The sequence below is a fragment of the Dermacentor andersoni genome, chromosome 10 (assembly GCF_023375885.2).
Source record: "Dermacentor andersoni chromosome 10, qqDerAnde1_hic_scaffold, whole genome shotgun sequence".
Lineage (NCBI taxonomy): Eukaryota > Metazoa > Arthropoda > Arachnida > Ixodida > Ixodidae > Dermacentor > Dermacentor andersoni.
Genome location: NC_092823.1, coordinates 134,799,315 through 134,824,327, shown reverse-complemented (window position 1 = coordinate 134,824,327; position 25,013 = coordinate 134,799,315). Strand labels below are relative to the sequence as shown.

At 46.3% G+C, this 25,013-nt stretch overlaps 1 protein-coding gene and 1 long non-coding RNA gene across 5 annotated transcripts in view; one reads left to right on the top strand and one right to left on the bottom strand.

The window, feature by feature from the left end:
- LOC129388128 (uncharacterized) overlaps positions 1 to 25,013 on the top strand; it is a 156,188-nt gene that overhangs the window by 26,088 nt on the left and 105,087 nt on the right. The window lies entirely within an intron of this gene.
- The window catches only part of Gpb5 (Glycoprotein hormone beta 5), a 134,914-nt gene continuing 127,351 nt past the window's right edge, over positions 17,451 to 25,013 (bottom strand). For both annotated transcript variants that reach the window (XM_055078265.2, XM_050192932.3), the window contains one exon: positions 17,451 to 19,199. In XM_055078265.2, coding sequence (XP_054934240.1) covers positions 18,984 to 19,199 — 216 coding nt within the window. In that variant the 3' untranslated portion in view covers positions 17,451 to 18,983. The remainder of the gene's footprint in view (positions 19,200 to 25,013) is intronic.

Here is a 25,013-nt window from a genome sequence, read left to right as displayed (position 1 = left end):
TGTGACATAGGCGTGAGTTCTCCCGCCTACGTGTAGATCGGATAAGGCGTTCAGCACTGCGGTATGTTCCACATTGTCAAAGGCCTTGGTCAGGTCGAGTGCTAGTATGGCTCTTGTGCGTTTGACATGCCGGGGGTGTAGGACTTCTTCAGAGAGCTGAAGCATGACGTCTTGCGTGGATAGATGCCCGCGGAAGCCAATCATTGTGTGAGGGAAGAGATTATGTGTTTGCATATGCTGTTGGAGTCTTTCTAGTATGACATGTTCGAAGAGCTTACCTAGACATGAAGTGAGTGAAATCGGACGTAGGTTTTTTAGATCTAGCGGTTTGCCTGGCTTGGGAATAAAGGTTATCTTTGCATGGGTCCACTGTGGTGGGAGGGTTCCTGCGGCCCAGTGCGAGTTAAAGAGTTGGGTTATCGCCTGTATTGACCTGTCATCAAGGTTTCGAAGGGCTTTGTTCGTGATGTTATCCTCCCCTGGAGCGGATGTCGTTCTGAGCTTATGTAAGGCTGCGCGGACTTCCCAGACAGTGATGTCTGCATCTAGTTCTGGATTGTCCTGGCCGGTGTAAGGAGGTAAGGGGACCCTTGTGCGGTCCGCCAGATATAGGGTTTGCAGAGAGTCCAGTAGTGCTTTGTCTTCCGCTGGGTTGCTGTGCAGCAGCCGCGAAAGACTCTTGCGCTGTTGGATCTTGTTATTTTCGGGGTTTAGCAGGCATCGCAGGAATGACCACGTGTCCTTTAGGCCTAAATTCGCACTCATGCGGTCGCAGAGCTGCCCCCACTGTTGGCGTGTTAGGTGTGTTGCGTGCTCTTCTATTTCCCTGACAAGGGCCGCGATTCGGGTTTTGAGTTTGCGATTGTGCTTATTTGCTAGCCAGCGTTTCTGTAAACTGTTGTGTGCCTCCCACATGTGTAATAGCCTACTGTCTGCGAGTTCTGAGTCTGACGCGGTTGGTACCTGGGATGTGGCCATTGTGGTATCTGCCATTAGTTGCTGCACCCACGTGTCCAGGTTATCGATGGTTTCAGGTGCGGCTGCTCTAATCCTTCGAAACCTGTCCCAGTCAGTGATGGCGACTTGGCGGCGTTGTGTCTTGGAGAGCGTACGGGTAGGGATGTAGGTGCTAAGGATGAAGTGGTCACTGCCCAATGAGTTGAGCGTATTGAGCCATGTACCATTGGGTATGTGCTTAGTGAGAGTAAGGTCCGGGTTTGTGTTATGTTGGACACTGTTGCCGATCCTTGTGGGAAAATTAAGGTCGTTGAGGAGCGAGAGCCCCTCATTTTGGATGAGCGTCCATAGCGTGGTACCCTTCCGGCAGTTCTTTCTGTATCCCCAGGCAGTGTGGTTTGCGTTGAAGTCGCCCACTATTACTAATGGGTTCCTTCCGCAAATGTCTAAGGTTTTACGTATCGCCGTTACTAGCGGGGATGCAGGGCCCTTGGGGGGACTGTAGATGTTGAGCACAAACAGACTGGTGTCGTGTCTGTGTTGGGGAAGAAGTTCTATGAGCACTCCATCAATGTCCGGAATATCAAGTGGATGGAGCGTAGCTGTATAATTTCGGTGTACCAATGTGGCTACCCTGCTGGATGTCGCATTGGCTATCTCGAAAGGTGTGTAATTAAGGAGCTTTGCGGGCCCTTGTGTTTCTTGAAGTGCTATGATTGTGGGCGTTTGATCTGTGGGCAGGGACTGTAGGTGGAGTTGGAGGTTGCTGCGCTTAGCCCTGTAACTCCGGCAGTTCCACTGCCATACCACGGCCCCGTTAGGCCGTGCTGCCATGATGATGACTGTGAAGGGACTCGGCTACGGAGGCCGAGGTTGTAGAATTTGAAGCTAGCAGCCCATTGAGCTGAGTTTGTATCTGAGACACGGTTGCTTCCTGGGTGCCCTGCCGTTTCTCGAGCGCCGTGAGTCTATTAGCTATATTTGCCATCCAGGCGGCATTGTCTTTCTGCATGGCCATGAGGCTTTGTTGCATGCTTTGGATAGCGTTTGCAAAGTCTGTCATGGAAGTGGTCCCGTTTTGGGAATTTTCTCCGCTACCGTCAGTCTGCGCACGGCGCTTCTGGGGGGGATTCCTGGTGGGGGACGTTGCTTGTGACGGAAGGTTAGATGCCTGCGGCGCAGAGGGGGTTCTGACAGAGGGAGCCCTAGCGGCGGGTGGGGGATTAGGAGAGTCGGTTCTGCGCGTATGCATGTCGCGCTTAAGCAGTGATTGAATTTGTTCACGTAGTTCGGCGATTTCGGCACTTTGTTTCTGAAGCTGGGCCCTGAGCTCCTTATTTTCCCGCTCGAGAGACGGAGACCGCGGCCCCCAGCTCACCTGTTTCGTGGACTGAATCTCCGTCCCAGGTAGAGGAGGGTAGGAGGTGGAGCGGCTCCTGGTCCGGCCGCGCCCGGTGGTGGATCGGGATCTGGACCTGGACTGCGTCCTGGAGCGAGAGGCCCTGTCCGACTTCTTCTGGGGGTCCGAGAGCAGCCTCGTGCGACTGCGGGCGCTGCGTTGTTGGGTGGAGTCGGGGGTAGCCTTTTTCTCGATCAAAGCCACCTTGACGGTGGCGGGTGGAGACTTGGTCTTGCCGGTGCGGTCAAACCGCACCTTACACTTTTTGCACCCCGTGAAGTGCGCCTCTCCACAGAGGATGCACTTGGCGTTACAGGTGGGTGGTTCGACGAGTTGATGCTCTACTCCGCATCGCGGGCAGCGGTTGCTCTTGGGGTGCGGACACACGTCCACTCTGTGCCCTGCCCTCCAGCAGTTGTGGCATGCCTCCACTTTGGCCTTGAAATGGTGGCAGGCATATAGAGTCCCATAGAAGTTCAGCTGCTTCGGGAACGCTTGCACATTGATGAAGGTGATTAAGATAGACTTGGTTTTGCCCAGAGGTCTTGCGTCAGAGATCGTGTACTGGGAGCTCTTATTCATAGCTACCAAATCTTGGATGATTTCTTCTGGATTTTGATTGTGTAGCGCATTGTAAATGATGCCACGTACCGCATCGTCAGGGGCGGCCACGTAAGCGCGGAGTGGATATTGCACGGTGTCTAGTATCAAAGAGTCCACAGCCACATACCTCTTCGCTCGGTCCTCCGCAGGGGTACTGATCGTGAACGAGTTGTTGAATGGGTTCAGGCGCAGTTTGTCCTGCTGCCGGGCGGTGTTATAGTCAATGCGGGCGTTCGCGCATACGAGTGGGAGAAGCACTCCGCCGTTGCACTGTCGCACGCACAGTCCGCCGCCGGGTCGGAATATGACCTTGAGGTCCGTTTTGGGTAGCCTGGGTAGAGGAGCGTGCCTTTTTGGCTTGCCGGAAGTCAGCGGAGCCGTCGGCGGGGTGGTTGAACTTGAAGAGCTGCCGGTAGAACCGGCCGATGGCGCCGGGAGCGGACTCGGCGCCAGGTGTTGGAGCTTGGGGTAGGCAGCCTTCCGGGCTTCAAAGGCCCTCTGCCACCTTGGGTCACTTGCGAACTCCTCTGGGGTGATATTTTCTCCCTCGACACAGTAAGCCATCTCCAAGGACGGCTCCATGGCGCTGAGCGGCGTCGGAACAGACGCCGGTAGGCCAAGACCTAACCGGCTGTCGTGGCGAGACGCTCGTTGCGTTAGGCGTGAAGTAGGCCTCTAGCGCGGCGGCCGCCGCGTCAGATAGAAAAGCGCTTCTCGCGCACAAGGTCCTGTCGGAAAGTTCCGAAGAAAGGTGAAGACGGGTGCCGGGCACCTGCACTGACCTTTGGGGACCGGTTTCAGGCCATTTACAGTGAAATATCCGCCATCTGGGTGAAAAATTCTCGGAGCCGATGTAAGGTGCGTCCGCTCTGCTCCGCCGCTGGTGGCGTCTCCCCTGAGGAGAAAGCAGCTTTCGATCAGCAACGCCGCGAGCAGAACCGGGAACGATCTCGTCAACGCCGTGCCGATGCTGCTGCCCGGGCACAAGAACAGGCTCGTGCTACCGAGGATCCGCCAGCCTATCAAGCCATCGTTTAATGAACCGTTGGGATTAACCCAGTAATAAACACCGCGGCCGCACGTTTCAGCTTCGCTGGTTAACCATCTGTACGGAGTGCTTGGGCGGTAATTTTTTTATATTTTTTGAAGTGATACTCAAGTGTAACGCAAGGATTTATCGACAAATTTCATAGCGGTCAATGCAAAGCGGTAACTACGTGGTTCACGGTGCAGTCCGGCCGAAGCCCTGGCCGCTTTACGTTTTAAAGTGAAGTGGCAGTCTTACGCTACGCAAGTTTTCGGCCTAGCACCGACGTTGTGCTGTAGTCCAGTGAAGTTCGGACGTGGTACACGGCACAAGTGTTAGCTGCAGTGGGCGTCCGTGCGCCTCTTGTTTTTTCGGGGTACTTTCCATCAATATCTGGCCGCGCGCCCGGCGTCCCTTCCAAAACGTTTCGCGACTAATCCGCTAGGACAGGGCGCACGTGCCATGGCGTCGTGAAAAAGGTGGGTTCAAATAGTATGACATGAGTGTATGACGAATATAAATGATAGGTCATGACATGTGTGTCATGTAGGTCATGAAACAGGCGCCTACGTGTTGGTACTCTCATGGTCGTTTCGTTAACTTGGTATAGTCTCCCCGAAAACTGCTTCTTGTAACACAGATTCCCACAGGGCGTGGGTTCTGCCGGCATTTTTAAGGTTGACTCGGTTTTTTTCTACAGCAAGGTTAGCTGTTTTCCGCAATTTTCCGCAGATTTCAAGATTTCAGTTTTTTTGCCATAGCCATGTTAACAACGAGGAGTAAGTCACCATTAAAATCATGTGGCTAAAAAACCGCAATCCCTTCGATAAAAAAGAGGAGTCGTACCATGCATGACACAGTAGCCGGAGAACACTTTCTTACATTTCTTTATTTTCTTCACCACACTTCATCTGGACAACGTTCCAGAAATGCGGGAGAACACACACACAGGATGGACAAAGTGCAATTTTTTTCGCCCACTTTCTAACACACATCAGCGACAAGAAGTGCATCACACGAACAATAAACTCCGCAAAAGGTTTTACGAAATGTAATTGGCTTTACTGCGGCTCGTTTTATACATTTTCTATTCAGTGCTGGCACACATTGACCAGATATGAACACAGGAACGACTGCGCGAAGCGAGCGGGTGCATCACGGGGCACCTCGAGCCCGGCCGAGTCAGAAGGAGCAAGTGCACGAGCTTAAAGGGAGTACTGCTTCATATTTTCGAAATTGTATAAACTCGACGCTACGATTTTCTCACGTAAAAGGATAACACTTAGCAAATGTGAAGGTTGGGAAGCACTTGCGAGCTATTTTAATTTTACTCGAAATTCGTTCTCTGAATTCAGACCCGATGCTATCGACGTTATTGTGATGTCATGACAAATAGCGACATTTTCTGCTGTCCTGTAGGAATAAGATTAAGTGCGATGGCATTTGCCATAGAAAATAAGTAAATAAGAGCACTGTGTGCTCTTCTGGATGCACGCGGGTGTTGTAGCTGCAGCGATCGCCCGAACGGAGCTAGTCAATGTACCGGGACGTCATAAACGATTGAAGGGCTTAGACCCTTACCTCACAAAAATATGGTAAAATCAAGGTCATGTCGGCAAACTCCATAATCCATTCAATTTTAACCACCCTCCTAAGCCGGAGATGCATGCTGCCAAGTCGAGCAGTTCTGTTCACTGAATCCTGGAACAGAACCTTGATTTTATTAGCACAAATATGGCACATATGGGTGTAATCTATCAGAAATGCGTGGTGTTTCTTTCACAGTATCCGAGCCTCAACTTTCAAGAGAACCTGCCCGACTATGCGCAGAAGGTCACAGATACACCAGAATGACAAAGATAAAGTAGAACTAATTGGTGCATTTCCATACTTTGGAGGCGCTCTTGTCACATATGTCTCTTGCAATCTCGTCTTTCCGTTGCTTTCAATTACGGCCACACACCCCACCACGAAGTCACGCGCTTATCAGGCTGTCCTCGAGTGAAACCTTCAGCTTGCGAAAAAACCTTAAGACCACTGAAAGAGCACTTTGTATTGCCTTTGTCCTTAAGGTATTGAAACATCAGGACCATGTACGTCCCCACGAGATAATGAGCCGATCACGTCAGGCCAGTTTTGCCTGCAAGTGTACCTGTTTTTGCTAATTTTAGGCAGGGACATTCCGCGAGTCCTTTAGCGACTACATACTTAATGTAGTTGCTCTGAATTGTTCAAATTGAAGTGGAATTGTTACTGAAGACTTTCATAAACGGCGAACGCAAACAGCCTAGCTTATAAATAAAAGCAGGGTTAGGTCTTTTGCAAGCAGCGCTGAAAGTGTCTGCGAACTTCAGATACGCGATTTATAAAGCTGACCGCTCGATTCGCATCATGCTTTAATCAATAATGTACGAAAGAAAATGATAGAATTATGTTACCGCAAGCGGAAATCTTTCGGTGAAGAATATGAAGGTACCGGCAAATTTAGAAACGTAGCGGGAACTCATTTCATGAGCAACAAACAAGCAAAACCAAGAACCGAATACGCAGTGTTGCTCTCTACGGGCAGGAGAAAACAATATGCAAGACAGCCATCTCTCATCATCGCCCTGTACCTCGAGCACCAAGGTTCACTCGAGTCCGCGATTGGGGTTCTCCAGCAAAATACTCTTGGATGTGAGGGCTCGGTAAACACATCGGGAGCTCTCTCTCTCTCTCTCTCTCTCTCTCCTTTTTTTTTGTAGCTGTGAAACAGGCTGACTTTTATATTTTTAAATGTTTTTTCTTGCCATCATTCGGAAGTGCACATTGATTTTTTTTTTCGTGCTCTAATGTATTTGAAGTACCACTTGGGAATCCTGAACTACATGGCTCATTTTGTCACGGCTGCAATACTTATTTGGGCCCCGCACGTACCGAAATTGAAGTAATGAACTTGGTTCATTCACGAACGCACAAAACTCGGAAACAGCTCTCGTTCTCTCCAAACTAATGCCAGTAACATTTTTTTTCCGGCCTCGGCCTTCAGCGAACTTGTTGTACTTGGTGCTCCGACTGAATCGCCGGCAATAGCTCTCAGGGTATAAAGAAAAATAAAAAATAAAAAGGTATACATAGGTAATACAAATATGTCGTAATATATAAAAGATTTAGATCAAACGAGGTATGACTAGAACATCAGGGGCCGCATCGACTTGTTGCTGTTGTAAGGGTAACGCTTGCTCCTAGAGGGGCAGGTTACTTCTCTGCTGCGACGTATAATAACCCGAAAAGAAACAATTCAACACTACAGTAAGTAGTCAAGAAAAGGACAAAGGCAGTAGTTCACAAACGCTCACTTTCATGCCAATATTTATTACTGGTCAGTCACCTACGGTTACCATAGGTTTAGTATTCGCATTGCCTGCTGCCTGCTGTTGTCATCCACTTTAGCGTATGAAATGTTTAATGAATACCGACCTAGAACTAGCAGAGCTGTTAAAATTACTCTCACCTTTTGAGTTAGGCTGTACTTCTAAATTAGGGCATCTCTAACGCGAACACAGCCTGCTATACCCGCCGTGGTTGCTCAGTGGCTATGGTGTTGGGCTGCTGAGCACGAGGTCGCGGGATCGAATCCCGGCCACGGCGGCCGCATTTCGATGGGGGCGAAATGCGAAAACACGCGTGTACTTATATTTAGGTGCACGTTAAAGAACCCCAGGTGGTCGAAATTTCCGGAGTCCTCCACTACGGCGTGCCTCATAATCAGAAAGTGGCTTTGGCACGTAAAACCCCATAATTTAATTAATTTAGCCTGCTGGCCTGTCTTATCGTGAGGGTAGGCACCTAAGCATTCAAAGATGCAAAAATAAAAGACGGCTGGCGAAGTCATCCTGAATTTTTCTCACCAGTTCACCATAGCGACACCAATTTCTAAAGCGTCTACTCCCGCCTAGGTAATTGGCTTTTGTTAGCATGGTTACGAATGATTTTCCAATAATGCCAAAACCGTTTTCCCAATACCAGTGAGCATATTCAGCTAAATGAATGAGAGTAGAGTTGCGGAACAAGGACTTCGCTTGTATAACTGAATTATCGTTGCTTATCAATTACACATTACGCGCGAAAGTGCGTGCGTACGTAAATATTACCCTTATAGAAGTTAACTTCACCACTTTCATTGCAACATGTAATGGCAGATAGCCCGCTGTCTGAATATATTAACTTCGTTTTGGGTAGTAAAATTCAAGCTTGTTGTACTTACTTGCATCTTTGCTTAACGAGACAATTGATGTTGAGTGTTTCCGATGGTGTCTACCAGTGTCGCACGAAGAAATGCGTGCGGAGTATCCTTTATATTTGTGCTTGCGTGTATTGCCGTATTCCACGAAAATAGTACGCACGACTGGCAGTCAGAAATTACAGATTTTTCGCTTTACGTGAAAATGTTATATATGTGCATGTCAACAGCAGCGTAATCACCAAAGTCTCAGCCCCCCTTTTTTTTTGTAAACTGAGTACGTTACTCAAAGTTTGCCAGCCCTGGCATGATGTCATTTAGCCTGGCCACAGACTCGGGTCTCGAATACCGTGTTTTGTTCTCCGGCAGCATTATGCCCAACTTGATCATTGAGGCCCGGATATAAAGTAAGCATATAGTTAAAACTAAACTTCTGTGCAAAAGCGTTCTTCGGCATAATATGGCTGGTTGGAATCTTTCAGCCATTCTAATGGCTACAGTGTAGTCAAACGAATCTGTAAGCAAGGAGTTCGGAGCTAAACATGTAGGGGGTGTTGTACGTATACGATCCTTGCAGCTCCAGATGGTGACGATTTTCGTAATTTAGAATATATGATTCAAGAGTTTTTTGTAGTTCAGAACAATTAACTCATTTTCTATCCTTGTTGCTTCATGATCTCGTACAGAACAACTTTGGCATCTGTGTGGAACACGGGGACCGACTAGCTTGACACGTCTGTCTAGCGTGAAGTTCCTTTCGCTGGTTTTCATTTTGTCTTTGCTAACGTCATCGCAAGTGAGCGCATGCACCGCGAAAAGTTTATTGTGCTCGGTTTCGTTCTGTTTCATCGAGTTATTATCCCCAGCGCCAAAGAATGGGCAACGATTAACATTTACTCATATTTATTCTGTTCTTTTTGGAATTAAATTCACATAATTGCGGACCACTTGACAGCAATGTCATTAGATACAAGTACTGGACAGCCTCGATTGAAATTAGCAAAGCAATCTTAGTCTAACTAGAGTGATCAGTGGGGACAAAGAACGACATTGCGGTGTTTAAAAATGTTAAGCGTTGTAGTGTGTAAGTTGGTGCGTAGATGCCGTAAATATGTGCGCACTGCGTGCTTTCACACAAGACTGCAGGCGGGACTGTTTGAACAAAATAGAGACGCTTCAAGAGACTTTATGCACACGTCAGCAGTTTTTTATCGATGAAGCGTGGACACAAATCTCAATCGTAAAAGACAACAAAAATTTATTGTCTTAGACCCTGAATTCTCCTGTACTCTTTCTTTCTTCCTACTTATTCTCTCTGATTCCTCAGCAAGATCAGGTACAGGTGGTTTGTGCCTTCATATGGAAATTGCCAGCTTGCTTCCTTTTCCATTTTGTTGTTACGGAAATAGTTATTAAAGCAACAGAAATTGTTTGTGCGACTGCACTTCTCATTAAGTAGAGCGATTCAAGATTTTATTTTGAACAATGACAAAGTGCTTGATTGGTTGTTTGGTCGACTTATATTAACTTCCCGGAGATATGGGCTATGACTCCTGTGGGCCATGAATTTGGCTATGAGAGACGCCGTAGCGTAGTTCTGCAACTTAATTTGGACAACCTGGGTTTCTTGAAACCGCAGTCGAATGTTGGTACACAAGGCCTTTTTTTGCCCCTGCCGAACTACTACAGCACACCTTAAACTGTGCACAGCAGATGAGCATCATAAACACTGAGCAGAATGGCAACGAATAAGATTAGTTTTCTGCCATCTTAGAGAAGGTTTAAGCCTGCAAAATGTATTTGTATTACATGAAATTGTATGTCGATGTCTTCGGCTGCGATGGCACAGAAGTAAGTTCTGAGGAATGGGCACCGATGTGCCATTTCTTGTTGCAAGTTAATCCTTGTCTCAAGGTACTGATTTGGGCTAGTTAGCAGTGCGAATCCATGCCAGGCTTTCGGTGCATTTCTGCACAGAAAACACTCATTTCCCAGTTGACTGTGTAATGCCGCACTGGTGGACTCATGCATTCCATAAAATCCACCGTCATAGATTCATCCCTGAAAAACTTGTAAAACTACTGATTTCCATTTCTGGAGAGTACGCTGTGCTTGCTCACCCAATCCTGTCAACAGTCTTGTGTTGCTGCCCAGTGTACGCATACATCATGATGAACACAGGTGCTTTTGTGCGGCACATCGAAGGAACACTCATGGCGATCGAGCACAAATGCTTGTGTACAGGAAGGTAAACTCCATGGCGAACGAGAGTAACAGGCAAACCTGAGCTCAACCTCAACAACGACGCCCCTGAAGACGTGAGGAGCGACTAGTGTTTTGAACCGTTCTTGCGAGTTAAAAGTAGTCGCGCTGTCTTGCTGCCAATCCCGTCAAGGAAACCTGAGCCGCACTCTTGTTCGATCACTTTCTGCGATAACCTCGCTTTAGCGTGACGTAATGTCCAAAACGCCCACAAGTTATCACAACAACCAACCGTTGACGTCGCGACGTTTGTGTTGCTAGTCCTGTCAATGCGTTCGACAATCGGACGGCGAGACATTATTAAACTTATTATAATGCGGACCATGTTAACCATCTTAAAGCCATGTTATATCTTGCAATCATTGCACATTTGTGCATATCCATGCTGGATTGTATGCGCGACTTATTATGTCACGGGAGAGTGGAAAGCAACTGCGATGCTGCGGTATCTCATTCGTTTCTAATGAAGTAAATTAATAAATGAAAAGTGGTTTAGGGTAGCGTAGGCAAAAATATTGTGCGAAGTTGGGAAGTGGTTTATGCACTGTCGGCGTGCGCTCAACGTTCTGCTAATGCCCATTGCAAGCACAGGTCGCATACTGATGCACACGCATGTGGTTTGCTATGCTGAACCTATCGACAACTTTAACGTGAACGTGTGCGTGCTGGCGTCGCTGTTTTACTGCAATACTAGGATGGAGCCGCGAGGCAGCCAGCCTTGTGGTACCATTTTGCGATGCGGCATTCCAAAACCGCTGCGGACCTTTTTTTTACCTCATCCACCTATTCTCATTTGCTGTAGCAAATGTTTCTGTAGTGGCAAAAACTTCCAAACACCGCACGTTTTCCAGCTAGTGTGTCGTAACAAAGCAGAAATTACCTGCAAATCTTCGTTTGAATACAAGGTGCCGGACTGGATCAACTGTTCGGGGCAGTACACATTCCGGTATTTAAAGAATGACAACTATACGTCTACTTTAAGGCTAAATGAAGCTCTGAGCCATCTAATCTAGCTAACAGGAAATGTGCCATCGTACAAACTTCTCATATGTCGACGTATTTTGTAAAAAGCAACTAAACGATTCGTGATAAAATATAAAGCTTGATGCGAAAGGTGTTGCTGTTACCATGGTGTGGGAGCAGAGTAAAAATATTTGCAATAGCTAAACATCATGCTCTTTTTAGAAACAGACGGAGCTACATGCGATTACTCTCGTTGGCCGATGTTTGAAATTCGGGTTACATGGAGATTCGGAAGCACTGGCGAGATGCAATATCGGCTTTACAGTCCGAGGGGTTAGGCGCTACAGATTGGCGTCCTTTGCAAAATAGAGTGCCCTGAATACTGTCGTATGAAATGGAATTTTACATAACACCATTGTGGTGTACCGAGGTTATGAAAGCTTTTAAAATTAAACTACAATAGAAAAATATTAGTTTTCAGTGCAGTGCCGTGCTCTTGCTACGATTTCTTTGTACAAATGGGCTACGCGGTACTGAAATGAAAATTTACCGGTGCATTCCAGAACTTTATATTGAACTTATGAGACCAGCCGAAGAAATACGAACAAGGTTGTAGTTTTAAAAACGTAATTCTAGTTCGAATTTGATGTCAGCTGTCAAACATGTTGGAGTAATCGGTAAAGTATATGTATATAAACAAAACGTTGCCGATTCCTGTCGTTGCCATATTTCTTCCGTCCGTTTACGCGCGCATTTATTCTATAAAGCAATAAAATCTACACATTTGCGACGTGTGATTTGACGTGGTCTACGCCCCACAATTTAATAACGAATGCTTCAATAAATGTGCATTGAAAAATGTGAACTAACAGAGTACTCGATAGTTTTGTGATCTAGGCAATCCACAATGTCCACAACGCGTGAACAGCACGAATTTATATATTTTTCCATTTTCATTAGCTGCTTAGTTGAATAATGTCATCGGCAATTTTTTTCAGTTAATATGCAAGCGCGTTTGTTTATTCGTCTATTGATAACAATTTGATAAAATATACGCACATTATTTTTTCACGAACAATAACTGCAGTCCACCTCTCTACCCGCAAAAGATGAATTTCGCCGTTTTAACACTTATCCTCTCAGTGGTCCAGAGAAAATCAAGTTGCCTTTAAACAAAGCCAAATAGGCGAAGCTTAAGCAGTGTCGAAATTTCTATGCATCTATTTAAGGATGTATTACAAGAAATCAGGACAAATAATTTCACTGGTTTTCCCGTGGAGCAGAAGCGGGAAAAGTTATAAGGACTGTAAATTTTCATGTTTTTTAACCATCATTTTTAATGCTATGACATCCCTTGCGTTAAACTCATCCCATCCATCACTCATCCCAACACACAACCCATCACTTTTCGCTCAGTAAAATTATAGGGTACCTTATTATTCTCTGTGAACAGCTTGAAAATTACATCAGAATGCATTTCAAAGAATGGTAAGTCATAGCAGGTATTTTCTCCAAGCAAGCTATGCATTTAGCTTTCTTTTTCGAACGAAAACAGTTCAAATAACGGGACAACAAAAGAAAGACAGACACTGCAGTGCCGCCATTTTTTCACCTATTATTTGCACTGTTTTCATTCTAAGTAACATGCATGCACCAACAAGCTCAACAACAAAGTATCTTGATGCATTTAGTTTTCGCTTCTCCCTGAACATTTAGTTAGCATACAATTCGAATTTTAGTCGCTTAGCAATAGACAATTTTTTTTGAAGACACATCACTAAACAAGTTAATACTTCAAAAATAAACACCCGATACTCCACCTCAGAGCCTGCTAAAACCTTGAATAAATAATATTAATGCTATGCAGTGTCCACAAATGCCATATTTTGTCACAAGGGTTTATTCATAGGGATCACTATGTAATTTACATTGAGTGCTCTTGTACTGCACGATTCTGCACGAGAACCTCAGGAGGCGTCACAAGCACGAAGGCCTGAACAGCAGCAAGGCACGCCAACCCTGAAATATATGCCCCGCGTCTCACGAGCAGCCCTGTGGAAGGCAACGAGAGGCACCATCGGTAGCCAGCACTTCCCAAAAACTAGAATTACACTAGAGTCAGCGCTCTGTGTTCACCTCGTTCGTGTCCTTTGCCTTTCTGTCGTGCTGTGGTTATATTATAATTACACCACATGCCGTCATCGCTGGAAGCACCGAAATAATCTTGAGGCAAGATTTGGCGATGTGCTGTGATCGTTGTTACCCGCATCGATGTGTCTACTTGGATAGTTCCATTTGTGGTCGGATCAAGATAAGCAATGATTCCTGTACTAAGGAGCTGATGGGAGCGTTTTATGTCTCCTCTGAAGGTAGCGCATGCGTCGGTGATAAGGCAATTTCTTTATTTGGTAGTGAGGAGATGTTCTTGGGTGGTATGTTGCAGTGACGCAGTGATCTTTTAAACATTTTGTACAGTTCCTCAGCAGTCAGGTGGCAGACCTCGGTAAAAGCGCTACGTCTATTTAATCTCGTGTCACAGCGCAAAAACATTCTTATGTAATGTAACAAGGGGTACGGCAATGATCATTGAGCACACTTGCTTTACTGATCAAGGTAGAAACGTGTAGACAGGACTTGTTTCTACCACGGACAGGGATTTGTTCATAGCCCAACAACACGTAACTGATGAAGCGTCCTGTTGGCCTGATTGATTCGTCTCGTGAAGCAAAAAAATAAACAGCAACAGTTACAGAGACAACCAACAGAAACTGCGACAACGGCAATTTGCTAGACCAGGATTGAAATGGTGAGATATACTCTTACTTTCCGAGCTTATACCGTGTGGAATTTAGGCGCATTGCTTTTTACTTAATGGGACTCTAAAAAGCAATAAAAACATATCTGCACAAGTTAGACCTTGTTTCAAAGCTTTATGTGCAGTTAAGCCCGGTGCACATGGTGCGATATTACGCTGCATTTTTCGCAGCTACGGTTTCCGCAAATGCGAAATTCGCATTGCCGTTTCACATGCACCCAGCGCGGCAGCTGCAATTTTTGGCATTTTCGAGCACCTAGCGGAGGACTGAATTATTCTTGGCATCAGTTTGCTCCGGTAAGAACAAAGTAAAGCAACTTAGAAACTGTTTTCGTGAAAGTTCTTTGTGCTTGAGTGCGTTACTTTGTCAAAACAAAAGTTAAGTAGGAAGGCCACAGTGACGTGTCTGCGATCCACGTTGTGATTGGTCCCCCGTATTTGCCGCATGTGCGTTTTCGCAGAGAAGTTAAAGTATCCCGAACATCGAAAAATCGCACGCACGAAGGGTCCGATGGCCCATTTGCCGCATCTGTGAATTCGCAAGTGCGAAAACGCAGTCAAATTCGCACCATGTGAAACGGGCTTTACTTGGCGTAATGGGGTTTATTACTAGTGGGGAGAACAGACGGTCGGGGTTTACTGTTATGAACTTGGCACCCAAACTGCAGTGCCGGTAGATTAATGTGAAGTCATTGTTTTCAAAGTGTATTTGCTCGAATTGGTCGTCTCTGGCAGAACTGTTTTCAAGACCTGCCAATTTGAGTTGCATCAGAATGAAATTGCGCCTCGTCTGGCCACAACTATTTTAAGCAGACGCTGTCTAAATTCGTGACGTTCTGGTGAGCTAATACAGAAACTTCCGAGTGCCGACGACATCCTTCTTTGGTTTTTGCGCATTCTCTCACGTACTAAGCCTCCGCTTTCAAGCTACACTGGCCTTCTTGGTATTCCGGAACTGCAGTTTTCCAGCACGGCTTATCTTAATATCCCTTTGTAACACATTGTCAGATCTCCTTTTCTGCTGTCCGAAATCAAAGTTGCGAGTTACAGTCTGTGTCCTGCCTCTCCGTTTCTTGTCATTGTTATAATTTGCGTTTCTTGCCAAAATTTATCAGCGTTGAGTGCGCAACACTTGTCATTAGTTCTGTGCTGAAAAGGCATCTTGCGTCCAAACTTCATCACTGAAAGGTGAGGTCGTTAGCATTGATTCAGTGACTTCAATACCCTCTCGTTGCCTTTTACATAATCCCAGACCGGAAAATCATTATAGGAGTTGAGAGATAGACTGACAGAGCGAGCAACATGAGACATGCAGAGTTTTCTACATGGAGTTTCTTGCAGTTCTCATAAAACGACTCCGACAGTGACGGTCCAGTCGCACATTTTTTTCACGCTTGCTTTCAGCTGGGGTTGTACGCAGGTACTACATTTTGCTAAATGTTAAAAAATGATGGCAATTGCTAACGTAATAATCGTCAACACTTGATTTTCCTCATGTCCTTCAGTAACACAAGCAAAATATAGTTTAAGGTTTCCTTTAAGATACGATCACCAAATGGCTAGAAGTCGTCCATATAAAGATTAACCAACACTTGCATGTTCAGTGCATTTGCTTCTGCAGAAAATTGATGAAACGCGAATAAGCGCTGATGGTGAAGTACTTTTCAAATGCTCTGGCTTATTTAAGGAGTTCACAAGCGTTAAGATTTTCCGTTGCGTGCCCTTAAACCTTATTTTTACGCGGAAAGTGGAAGCGGCATTTAAGTAAATAGGGGCAGGTTATCTAATCGTTATTCTTATATGTGAAAATTTATTTTAGCTTGCCAATTTGGCTAATAACACATCTCGATTATTGGATTGGTAAAATCATATTGGCTCTGGCATAAAAAGAAGAAATAACGGGGAATTTTTTCTTCCTCCTTGATGACGTTCAGCTTTCATTAACTGCCGAGAAATCCATCCATGCGGATAGTCAACATGCCGAAACTGGTGCACTTCTTTGTCTTAATGCTGACTGCGTTCATTAATGCTGACTGCGTTCATGATCATTGACAACACAGGTGCACTATGATGTCCACATTCGAGAATTCGGTGCCAAAGAAACTAACACTCATTCGGAAGGAATTAACACAGGCTGGTCGAAGTGATTCAGTTGAGGGCGAGCGCTGATCTTCATTCGTTACTGTGTTGAGCATGATAAGTGACTTAAGAGAAGTAAAGACTGCATGCCAAACGACACCCAACAGACAACCTCTCTGTGCCACATGCTACACTAGTTGCTTACGAGCAAGGCTTACAATATTTAATAGATGGAAGCGTAACATCATTTCCCGCTGCAAAAGTTACCACGTGATTTCTTTGACTTCAGGTTAGCCACTAACTTGATTCTCATATCAAGCGCATACCGATAACATAGCCGATTTTCACGTAGAATGCACTATACATTCGTTACAAGAAAACGGTGACTCAGAAAAGGGCAGCACGGAATTGGTGCTGACTTCGTCGCCAGTACACGTGAACGAAAAAAAAGTGTAGCCCCCTTCATCATAAACTTACATTCTTCGCATGGGACAAAGGCTGTTTACCAGAGGAACCACTGGCTCCCCTATGCCAGACATCTGCATGGTAACCGACATATTTCAATGATGGAGGACCTTGGTTCATTAGGTGTGGCGTAGTTCAATAATTTGTGGGACCAGCGCTTAGACATAGCAGCGCAATGTGTGCATCTTATTCCTTGCGCTTAATCGAAGTGCTGGTCCTTCAAATTTCTGAACCATATTTCTCTAGAGCCTCCAGAGTCTTGCATACTTGAGCCTCACCCGCTGTTCGGTTCATATAGGAGGTTGTGGCCAAGTACTGCACCAGGGTGGCCAATCCTGCTCTGGTGAGGGAGTGCGTTACCGGTTCTGGTCACCGGGATCAGGCCACACTCCAGGCCTGTTTGTGCAATTTTATCAACACGCGGATTTTTTTTTTTTTTTTTTTTAATCCGGTGGAAAATCGCCGGCACCGGGATTCGAACCACGGACCTCTTGCACGCGAGGCGGGTGTTCTACCTCTACGCCACCGCTGCACGAAGTTTGCAGGGACGGCATGGCCGCAATTAGTACATGACCGGGGTTGTTGGAGAAGTATGGGAGAGGCCTTTGCCCTGCAGTGGGCGTAACCAGGCTGATGATGATGATGATGATGACGCTGTTCGGTGTCAGCCATGGTCATACGCGCACAGGGGGTACCAGGAGACTTTTGACAAAGATTCTGCATTATACGGCCCAGGAGAAGTAATAGACGATATGCAACATTCCGCAAGTGTTCTTCTCCACACATCTAGCCTGCTATATACAAGATGGCGCACCTCGTACTATATCGCGGTGATTAAGGCATCAACGCGCGGACTTTTGCCACTACCTCTGTCGCCTTCCGCATCTAGCACCACCCAACTTCGAAATGTACCTCTCAGTTTCACAGGCTATACAAGCGGGAGGTCGGCAAGTTAGGTGCGTAGGAATGACTGCTTACGTTATATCGCACAGCGTCGAAGAATTGCCAGCACTCTCATTGTTGTTGAAGTGTACCGTGTCATTATAACCAGCAAAAACACATTATAGCGACATCCTCTCTTCAATAGTCTCCGACAGTAACATCCCGTCCCTCTTTGCGCGTGTTCCAAGTCACCGTGTAGACTTTGCTGTTGGTGCACTTTTAAGCTCTGTGCTACTTCCATGTAGACAGCATCATCAGCTTAGAGGTGACATCGAAGGCTGTAGTAATGTTGACTCTGAAATACTGGAACTTCGGGGTGCAAGCATTATCCTACGAGTGCCAATAAAACAGACTTACAATCGCGTTCAAGTCTCCTTGACGCGACCGAGGCCTCATACCTTAAGCAACAGTGCTGTTTAAATGTGGCTCCCCAGATTTCATATGTGCGTGAGTTGTCGAACTGCAGAAGCTTGTAACCAGTCATCTGTAGAGAACCAGATTATGTAGAACAATACTCTCAAATAATTAGTGGATGATTAAGTCACTTTATATTTCTACTGGTTTTTTAAGAAAGTGACAATAGTATTCCTCTTTACGTAGCTTCAAGAATGGACGCCATTGTCAAGACGTTTTTCTGTTTCAATACTTGGGACAGAACCTCTCTTCTTAGACAACAAGTTAGACAAATACGCTCGCTGGAACTGATAAGAACATTCCCTTTGTTTCACGCCGTTTCCGCGCCGTGTGCACGATGCATTGTATGTCACTCAAAAAGAGCTCCAGGAGTACAATTCCTGATGACTTTCGGGGACACGACCACTAGCTCTCGCAAGATTTGCAGTGCTCCAACACCTGACGCGCGAGTGTCTATGGGCTACAGCGTGCTTGGAACTGTGCTAAGACATACACAGTGTTCGCACAGTGTTTGGTACTGCGCGAAGAACACTTTCGGCCATAGACGCCGACGCATTCGATGCCGAGTCACGCGAAATCTTGCTGAGTGCTCGTATCCCTGAAAATGATCGCTTCGAGAATGCAGCCTCGGATTCCTCGCCACTCAAAGCGTTTTTCACCGCAGAAAGTGAGCTAGCTCAGTCCGTCTGTCTCTGTCCGGGCGTGGTGAGGGTGACGACCTCCTCTCTCAGAAGGACAGCAGCGTCTTGCCGAGCGTCCCGTGCAGTCCCAGGCCCCAGCGCGCCTCTTCTTTGGGGCCCGTGGGCTGCTGTCGGTCGTCCACCGCCGGCAGAGTCTAGGGATGCCTGAAGCCCTCGCAGCTGGTCCAGGTGGAGTCGCAAACCTGGCACGAGCAGCTGAGCGCCTCGTAGTACTCATACGAGCGCAGCTCGTCCCTTTCGTCGAGGTCCTCGGGGTCGCAGAAGCGCAACTGCGCGCGCACCAGCTTCCGCGAGCCATACGTGCAGACCGGGTGGAAGGACTTCTTGAACGGGAACCGCCAGTCAGCAATCTGCGAGGGTAACTTCATTAGTCAGTGGACAAGCCTCGGCACGATGTACTTGAAAACGCGTCGTTGGTTAACGCGTTGCTAACTGGTTCTTTCTTTTTTCAAGGTATTTATTTAAGGGCACAATTCGATTACACTTACTAGAACATAAACGAGTTAATGACAGCCTCTTCTATTTGTTCAGAAACAAGCGCACGTAGTACAAGGAGTTCCACAAAGACTGAGAGAGAGACACACAGAAATGAACGAAAGGATATGCAGGGAGGTCGATCGGACATGCGTCCTTAAAGGGAAAATAAAGAGAAAGGTTAGGGAAAGGAGAAATAGAAAGAGGGAAGGAGAGAGCGTGAGCACTGCGCGGCTGACACACACTCACGCACAAGCACGCACACGCACGCACGCACACACAGGAGGACTATAAAAGATCACTCTGGCCGGTACACTTCAAAAACTACACTAGTGCATGAATAGCTTTTTGTGCCAGCGAAGGATGTGGCCATGGTCCCAACTAAAAAAATAGTCTGGAGAAGAGCCAATTTAAAATTGTCTGGAGAGACAGGCATTGGGCGTCGTACTAAGGACAAGTACAAGTGCTCAATAGTTTCCTCGCAAATAAAAACAGAAGTTGCACTCTGGTTTATAGGCCATCCCAATACTATAATAAGCGCTTGTAATCAGTACTCCCAACCATAGGAGGGGCAGCAGTGCTTCCCGATGAAATATTCTATTCATCCTTGGAACATTCTGCTCAGGGAACGGCCCTGCTTTACAGAAAACAATAAATTGGTCGTAAGAATAAACGCCTTGCCATACAGAATACCACTATGGACTAAATTCAGTTAGAGCATGCGCACCCCTCAGTTGGAGAACAATTTGACTGAATTTGCGTTGCTGAGGAAGTTATAGATTCGTCGTTTTGGTCCAACATGTGGGTTTCCCATAGGCTATGCATTTCTGTAAGTGAGGACATATAAAACAGCACATTGTCACACCGATAGTTGGCACCCCAATGAGGGTTTATATCAGCCTTTTTGAATAATTCGTAAAAGCACATTTCAAAATAAACTGGAAGTTCTTCAACTTATACAGCAATGGTAAAGGTTTCATTCACATCGCACAGTAGAAAATTACTGGATCTCAAGCGGCGATGCAATATGTCAAGAATGCAAATATCAATTCAATGCAGAACATTCAACAATGCAATATGTCAGGGAACGATTGAGTGATTAAACACCTTTTCTATATAACAAATATAAAATATTTATTAGGGAGGGGGGGGGGGGTGCTCAGAGATTCAGGGTTGCACTTACTCCTCCTACCACAATCAGGAGGCTCGAATAAAATCTTTGTTCAATTTCAACTAGAGCATAAAGCGTCTTCATCGGAACCAAGGTACGAGCCCTTGAGCAGCCTGACAATGAACCGTATTAAAAATATTGTTTGCGGCCCAACTTGTCAGAAGTTGGTTAGGTGAAGGGGGAAACTTCCGCGCACGTGTTACAGAATTAAGACACAGAGGAAAACACCCTTAAGGACAGCTAAGTAGTTGTGCCGCAATTTCTTTAAAAGGGGCGCAGCGTGGAACTTAGGAAATCTGACGGGTGGCACGTTTCATTATCTGCAGATAATGATAACTATAGCAATGATTTTATTGTTTCACAAGTGAAATACCAGTTCCTCCTGCCAAAGTAACACTAGGACTTGAAGTACAGTGCTCAGCACACATTATTCATCATGGAATATAAATGCAAAACAATGTTATAGACATTCACAAACATTAATCGCGCAATTTGAAAAGTGCAATTTTATTGCGGCTATTCGTAGTAAATACTGTATCATTAGGCACCTTGTTTCGGCCTCAGAAAACAGCATGTTTCTCGATACTCTTTGACTGTTCGAGTAGTGGAAAAAAAGGACGTCGAATATTGCGACCGCATGCACGTGATTCGCAGCAGAGTCACTGTTTTCATGCGATATAGACTGATTAAGAGCAGGGCATCTCAAAACTGGAGGTAGATGGGAGAGTGGCGTGCTGAGGCGGCGTCTCTAGTCTCGTCTGATCCTCTGCCGTCCTAAACATAATCCTTTTCGTTGGCATCCGTTTCAATAAAGAGTCCCGTTATCTGTCGCACGCATTCCATCTCTTCTCCAAGCTTATTTCTTTCTGTTAATCTCAGCTGAACAAACATGCTCAGATTTGTTCTCTAATCCTTGCCTCTCAGATTTCCGGAATGCACACTGATAGAGATCGTGGACGCGACTCTCAGCTTGGACGTTTCTTAAGCTATACCATGGTTACAATTTAGTTAAAGCGCAACGGCCACGTGTGAGTGTGTGAAAAATGTCCACGGTAGTAAAAAGCTCACCGACGATTACGATGCTCCCTAATGCGACATTCGAGCGCAGCTGTTTTCATTTCGCGAGATATTCGCTGGCGCGGACAATCTGTCTCGTGCGGCAAGTTGCAAACTGAGAGAAGTGTGGAGCAAGCTCTTCGCTAATCTGGAGATCGCGAGAGGCAGCGCCTGGATGACGCGATTCACAGCCACCAACGCAGAAAGAACAGACGACACTCTGACAATCAGGCTACTCTGGCGCCATCGCGTAGCCATCGTCGCCACCCAGCGCTTTTCTACTCAAACTTTCGCCATATCCTCCTCCTCCGCTTTTCTCCTCGCGTTTTTCATCTCCTGCTACGCTCGGTGTTCGCTCTTTCATCCTTTGCTATGTTCCATCCGTTGGTTACGTTGACGCTCGCCGCAGGGACGATCGCCGGCGCTCTAAAAATATAGAGTGCAGTTGGCGTGTGTGTGTGTGCGTATGTGTGTGTGTGTACACAAGGAGGAGGACTCTACCTTTTCTCCGTTATCATATCAGGCACCTCCTTATGCCATGCTTACCTTAACCTTCAACCTATATCACAAAATAGATATGCAGATCCCACACACGGTGAGGATCACGTTAACCTCCTTGTCATTCCAATATCCCTTCTCTACATGTTACGTGAAGCATTTTTCAGGTAGCTGGCTCATTGTTCACATCATCGTTCGGAGTCGAAGATGGCGTTGAGTACACCACAAACTAGACGTAGTTCTTGAGAGTATGGCAGGGTCCACAGTGAGAACCTGCTGCTGCCGCAGTAAATGAGTTCAGAGCTGTGCAGGAATGACTGAATGACGTTTCAACAGCAGGAACTTTTTAAAGCCGGTTTAAATTTATCTTGGCTGAAATATGCGGTTTCATGGCAAGAGCATCTCCGCGGTGGTATTCGTTGTTTGGAACACTTCTGTGAAGGAAAAAAATGGGAAGTACAGAATGTGCACGGCCACAAGAATGGCTAGCACCTGCGTTTTCTTTTTTTCTTCCCGCGCGACGAGTAACCACAAGGTCGACTTAATTGCTGAGGACCACGCAACTATTTTCAAGAGCACCTGAGCTCCATTAGTGTAGCTCGTCCGGTGGAGGGGCGAAATCACTTCACCAGTACTCAAACAGCCGTTCACAAAAAGAACGTGGGAGAAGGTGCGCAGAGCCCGCAAGGCGCCTGAGGACAGTGACAGGCGTTTTCATTATTTCATTGGCGTTTTCTTGAAGCCACTTTGCGAAATTACAGTCCTCGTCGAAGAAAACTTGAGCCCATTACTTTTTCTTCATTTTTCTTTCTTTTTTCCTTGATTTGAGCCTCCGCCTAGGATCCAGTCCTTGTTTGAACACTGGCGAAGCTCTCGTATGTTTTTAGTTTTCCGAAAGCCGTGCTCTTTCAACGCAAAGCAATTCAGCGCCGCAATAATACGTGAAGCCATCGACGTGTGTAGAACATGTTTTGCAGTTGATTTTCTTTCGTATATCCTGCCCTTCTATCCTCACACAGGAAACTCATAAACTTGTCTGCGTCACCGAAATGGCAGCCTCAAATAGTCGTCTGCTTCACTTCAGCCTTCGGCTTCCACATCTATGCTTACAAAAATTACTAGAGAGAACTGTGGCGCTGCGATCGTTCAGCTATCATGGGAATGATGGGTTTGTCTACGCTCTAAAAAAAGTTTACGTCCTTTGGGGTGTATATTTGCCACACAACAATAATCATCATCTGTCTTGGCCGCATTTTCTTTCTTGAAAACGCGGCGCTCGTTACTTTCTTGTCGAGAATGCTCTGTCATGCTTATAACGCGCATGCCGTTCGTGACTTGGAAGTACCGGGCTCGCAGCGTTCAAGAAATGCGGGCAAGAGAGATGACGATTATTGTTGTGTGGCAAATATACAGCCCAAAGGACGTAAACTTTTTTTGGAGTGTAGTCTTCGTGTTTGAGGCTTGACGCGTTCTTGTGGCTCTATTCATTACACTTTATCTGTCCTTATTATCCAAAATGTCCATGCACTCATCTTTCTCTACATCATCATCATCATCAGCCTGGTTACGCCCACTGCAGGGCAAAGGCCTCTCCCATACTTCTCCAACTGCCCCGGTCATGTACTTTGCACGAAGGCAATTAACGTTACGCACGTGCGTATTCGCAGAGAATGGGTCCATTTAAAAAGCCCATAACGCCATATATTGTTGAATATGATTACGTGCTTAGTCACAAAGTCCTTTGAAGCCAGAAGGACAAAATGTAGACGAACCCATGCGTACTACACCCATTATTCGCACCCTGCCCTGCATGGCTGACTCGCCGTGTTTCCAGCTCAGCTCCTCTGAACGCTAGCGCCAGACTTGCTCTAGTCCGATCGCTGCGTGAAGCTGGATGCCCACGTACGTCTGCGTCGTCTCAGTCTCGTTCTGCTTCCGCTGCGCAGTACTGCGGGCCCGACGCGATTCCAAGCTGCTGCAGCGTTCTCAGTCCCCAGGTGCCGAGCGCTAATGCCACGGCGTATATAGCGTACCCAAGCAAACACCGTGCAACATCGCTGGGAAGCAGTGGCTCAGGGGCTGGGGCGTTCTGCTTCTGCGCACGAGCTCGCAGGCTTCAGTTCCGGCCGAGGCAGCCACATTTTGACATAACGGACTGCCAAGACGAAAGCTTAATTACGTTTAGGTCCGCGTTAAAGAGTTCCAGGTGGTTGAAATGAATCCGGAGCACACTCCTCCCCCACTCCTCTACGTGTCCCTCATTAATCACTAAATATAGATTCGAAATGTTAAAAACCCATAGTTTGGCTTTTAATTTGGCAAACACCCGTCTGGTGATACCGGCGCCTTTAGGAGGCATTCGTTTACGTTAGCATTGCTGATCGAAGCGTTGAGTGATAAATACACTCATCAATTCGCTCATAAAAGTACTGTCTCAGAAATTCTCAATTTTGGTCGAGTAGCTGCAGTATTTCCCTAAAAATTGATCAATTTTAGAATCTGTGACTAGCGATCATGTGATGTCTTCGACTTCTTGCATGCAAATACTGAGGAGTGGAATCTTTCAGAGTGAGGGAACTGCAGAATAAAAAATTTATTGATAACATTTTATGCTTGCTTTCTTACAGTGCGTGGGGAGAGGGGGTAACTTAGTGACGTTCCCCCGTTATTATTATCGGCCGATCAAACGTAAACTGCAGGACGAAGGCCTCTCTCAGCGATCTCCAATTAGCCCTGTCTTGCACTAGCTGGCCCCATGTTATGCCTGCAAATTTCCTAATTTGACACACCACCTAACTCCTTGGCTTTCTCAACTGCGCTTCCCTTGTCTAGAATAGACCACCATTTATCAATGGCACGCTGCCTTGTCCACCTCCATCTCTTCCTCTAAATCTTAAATAAATAATCGTCTTCTGCAGTTTGACCTGCAATCCACACTATATTCTTGTCTCTTAGCGCTACGCCT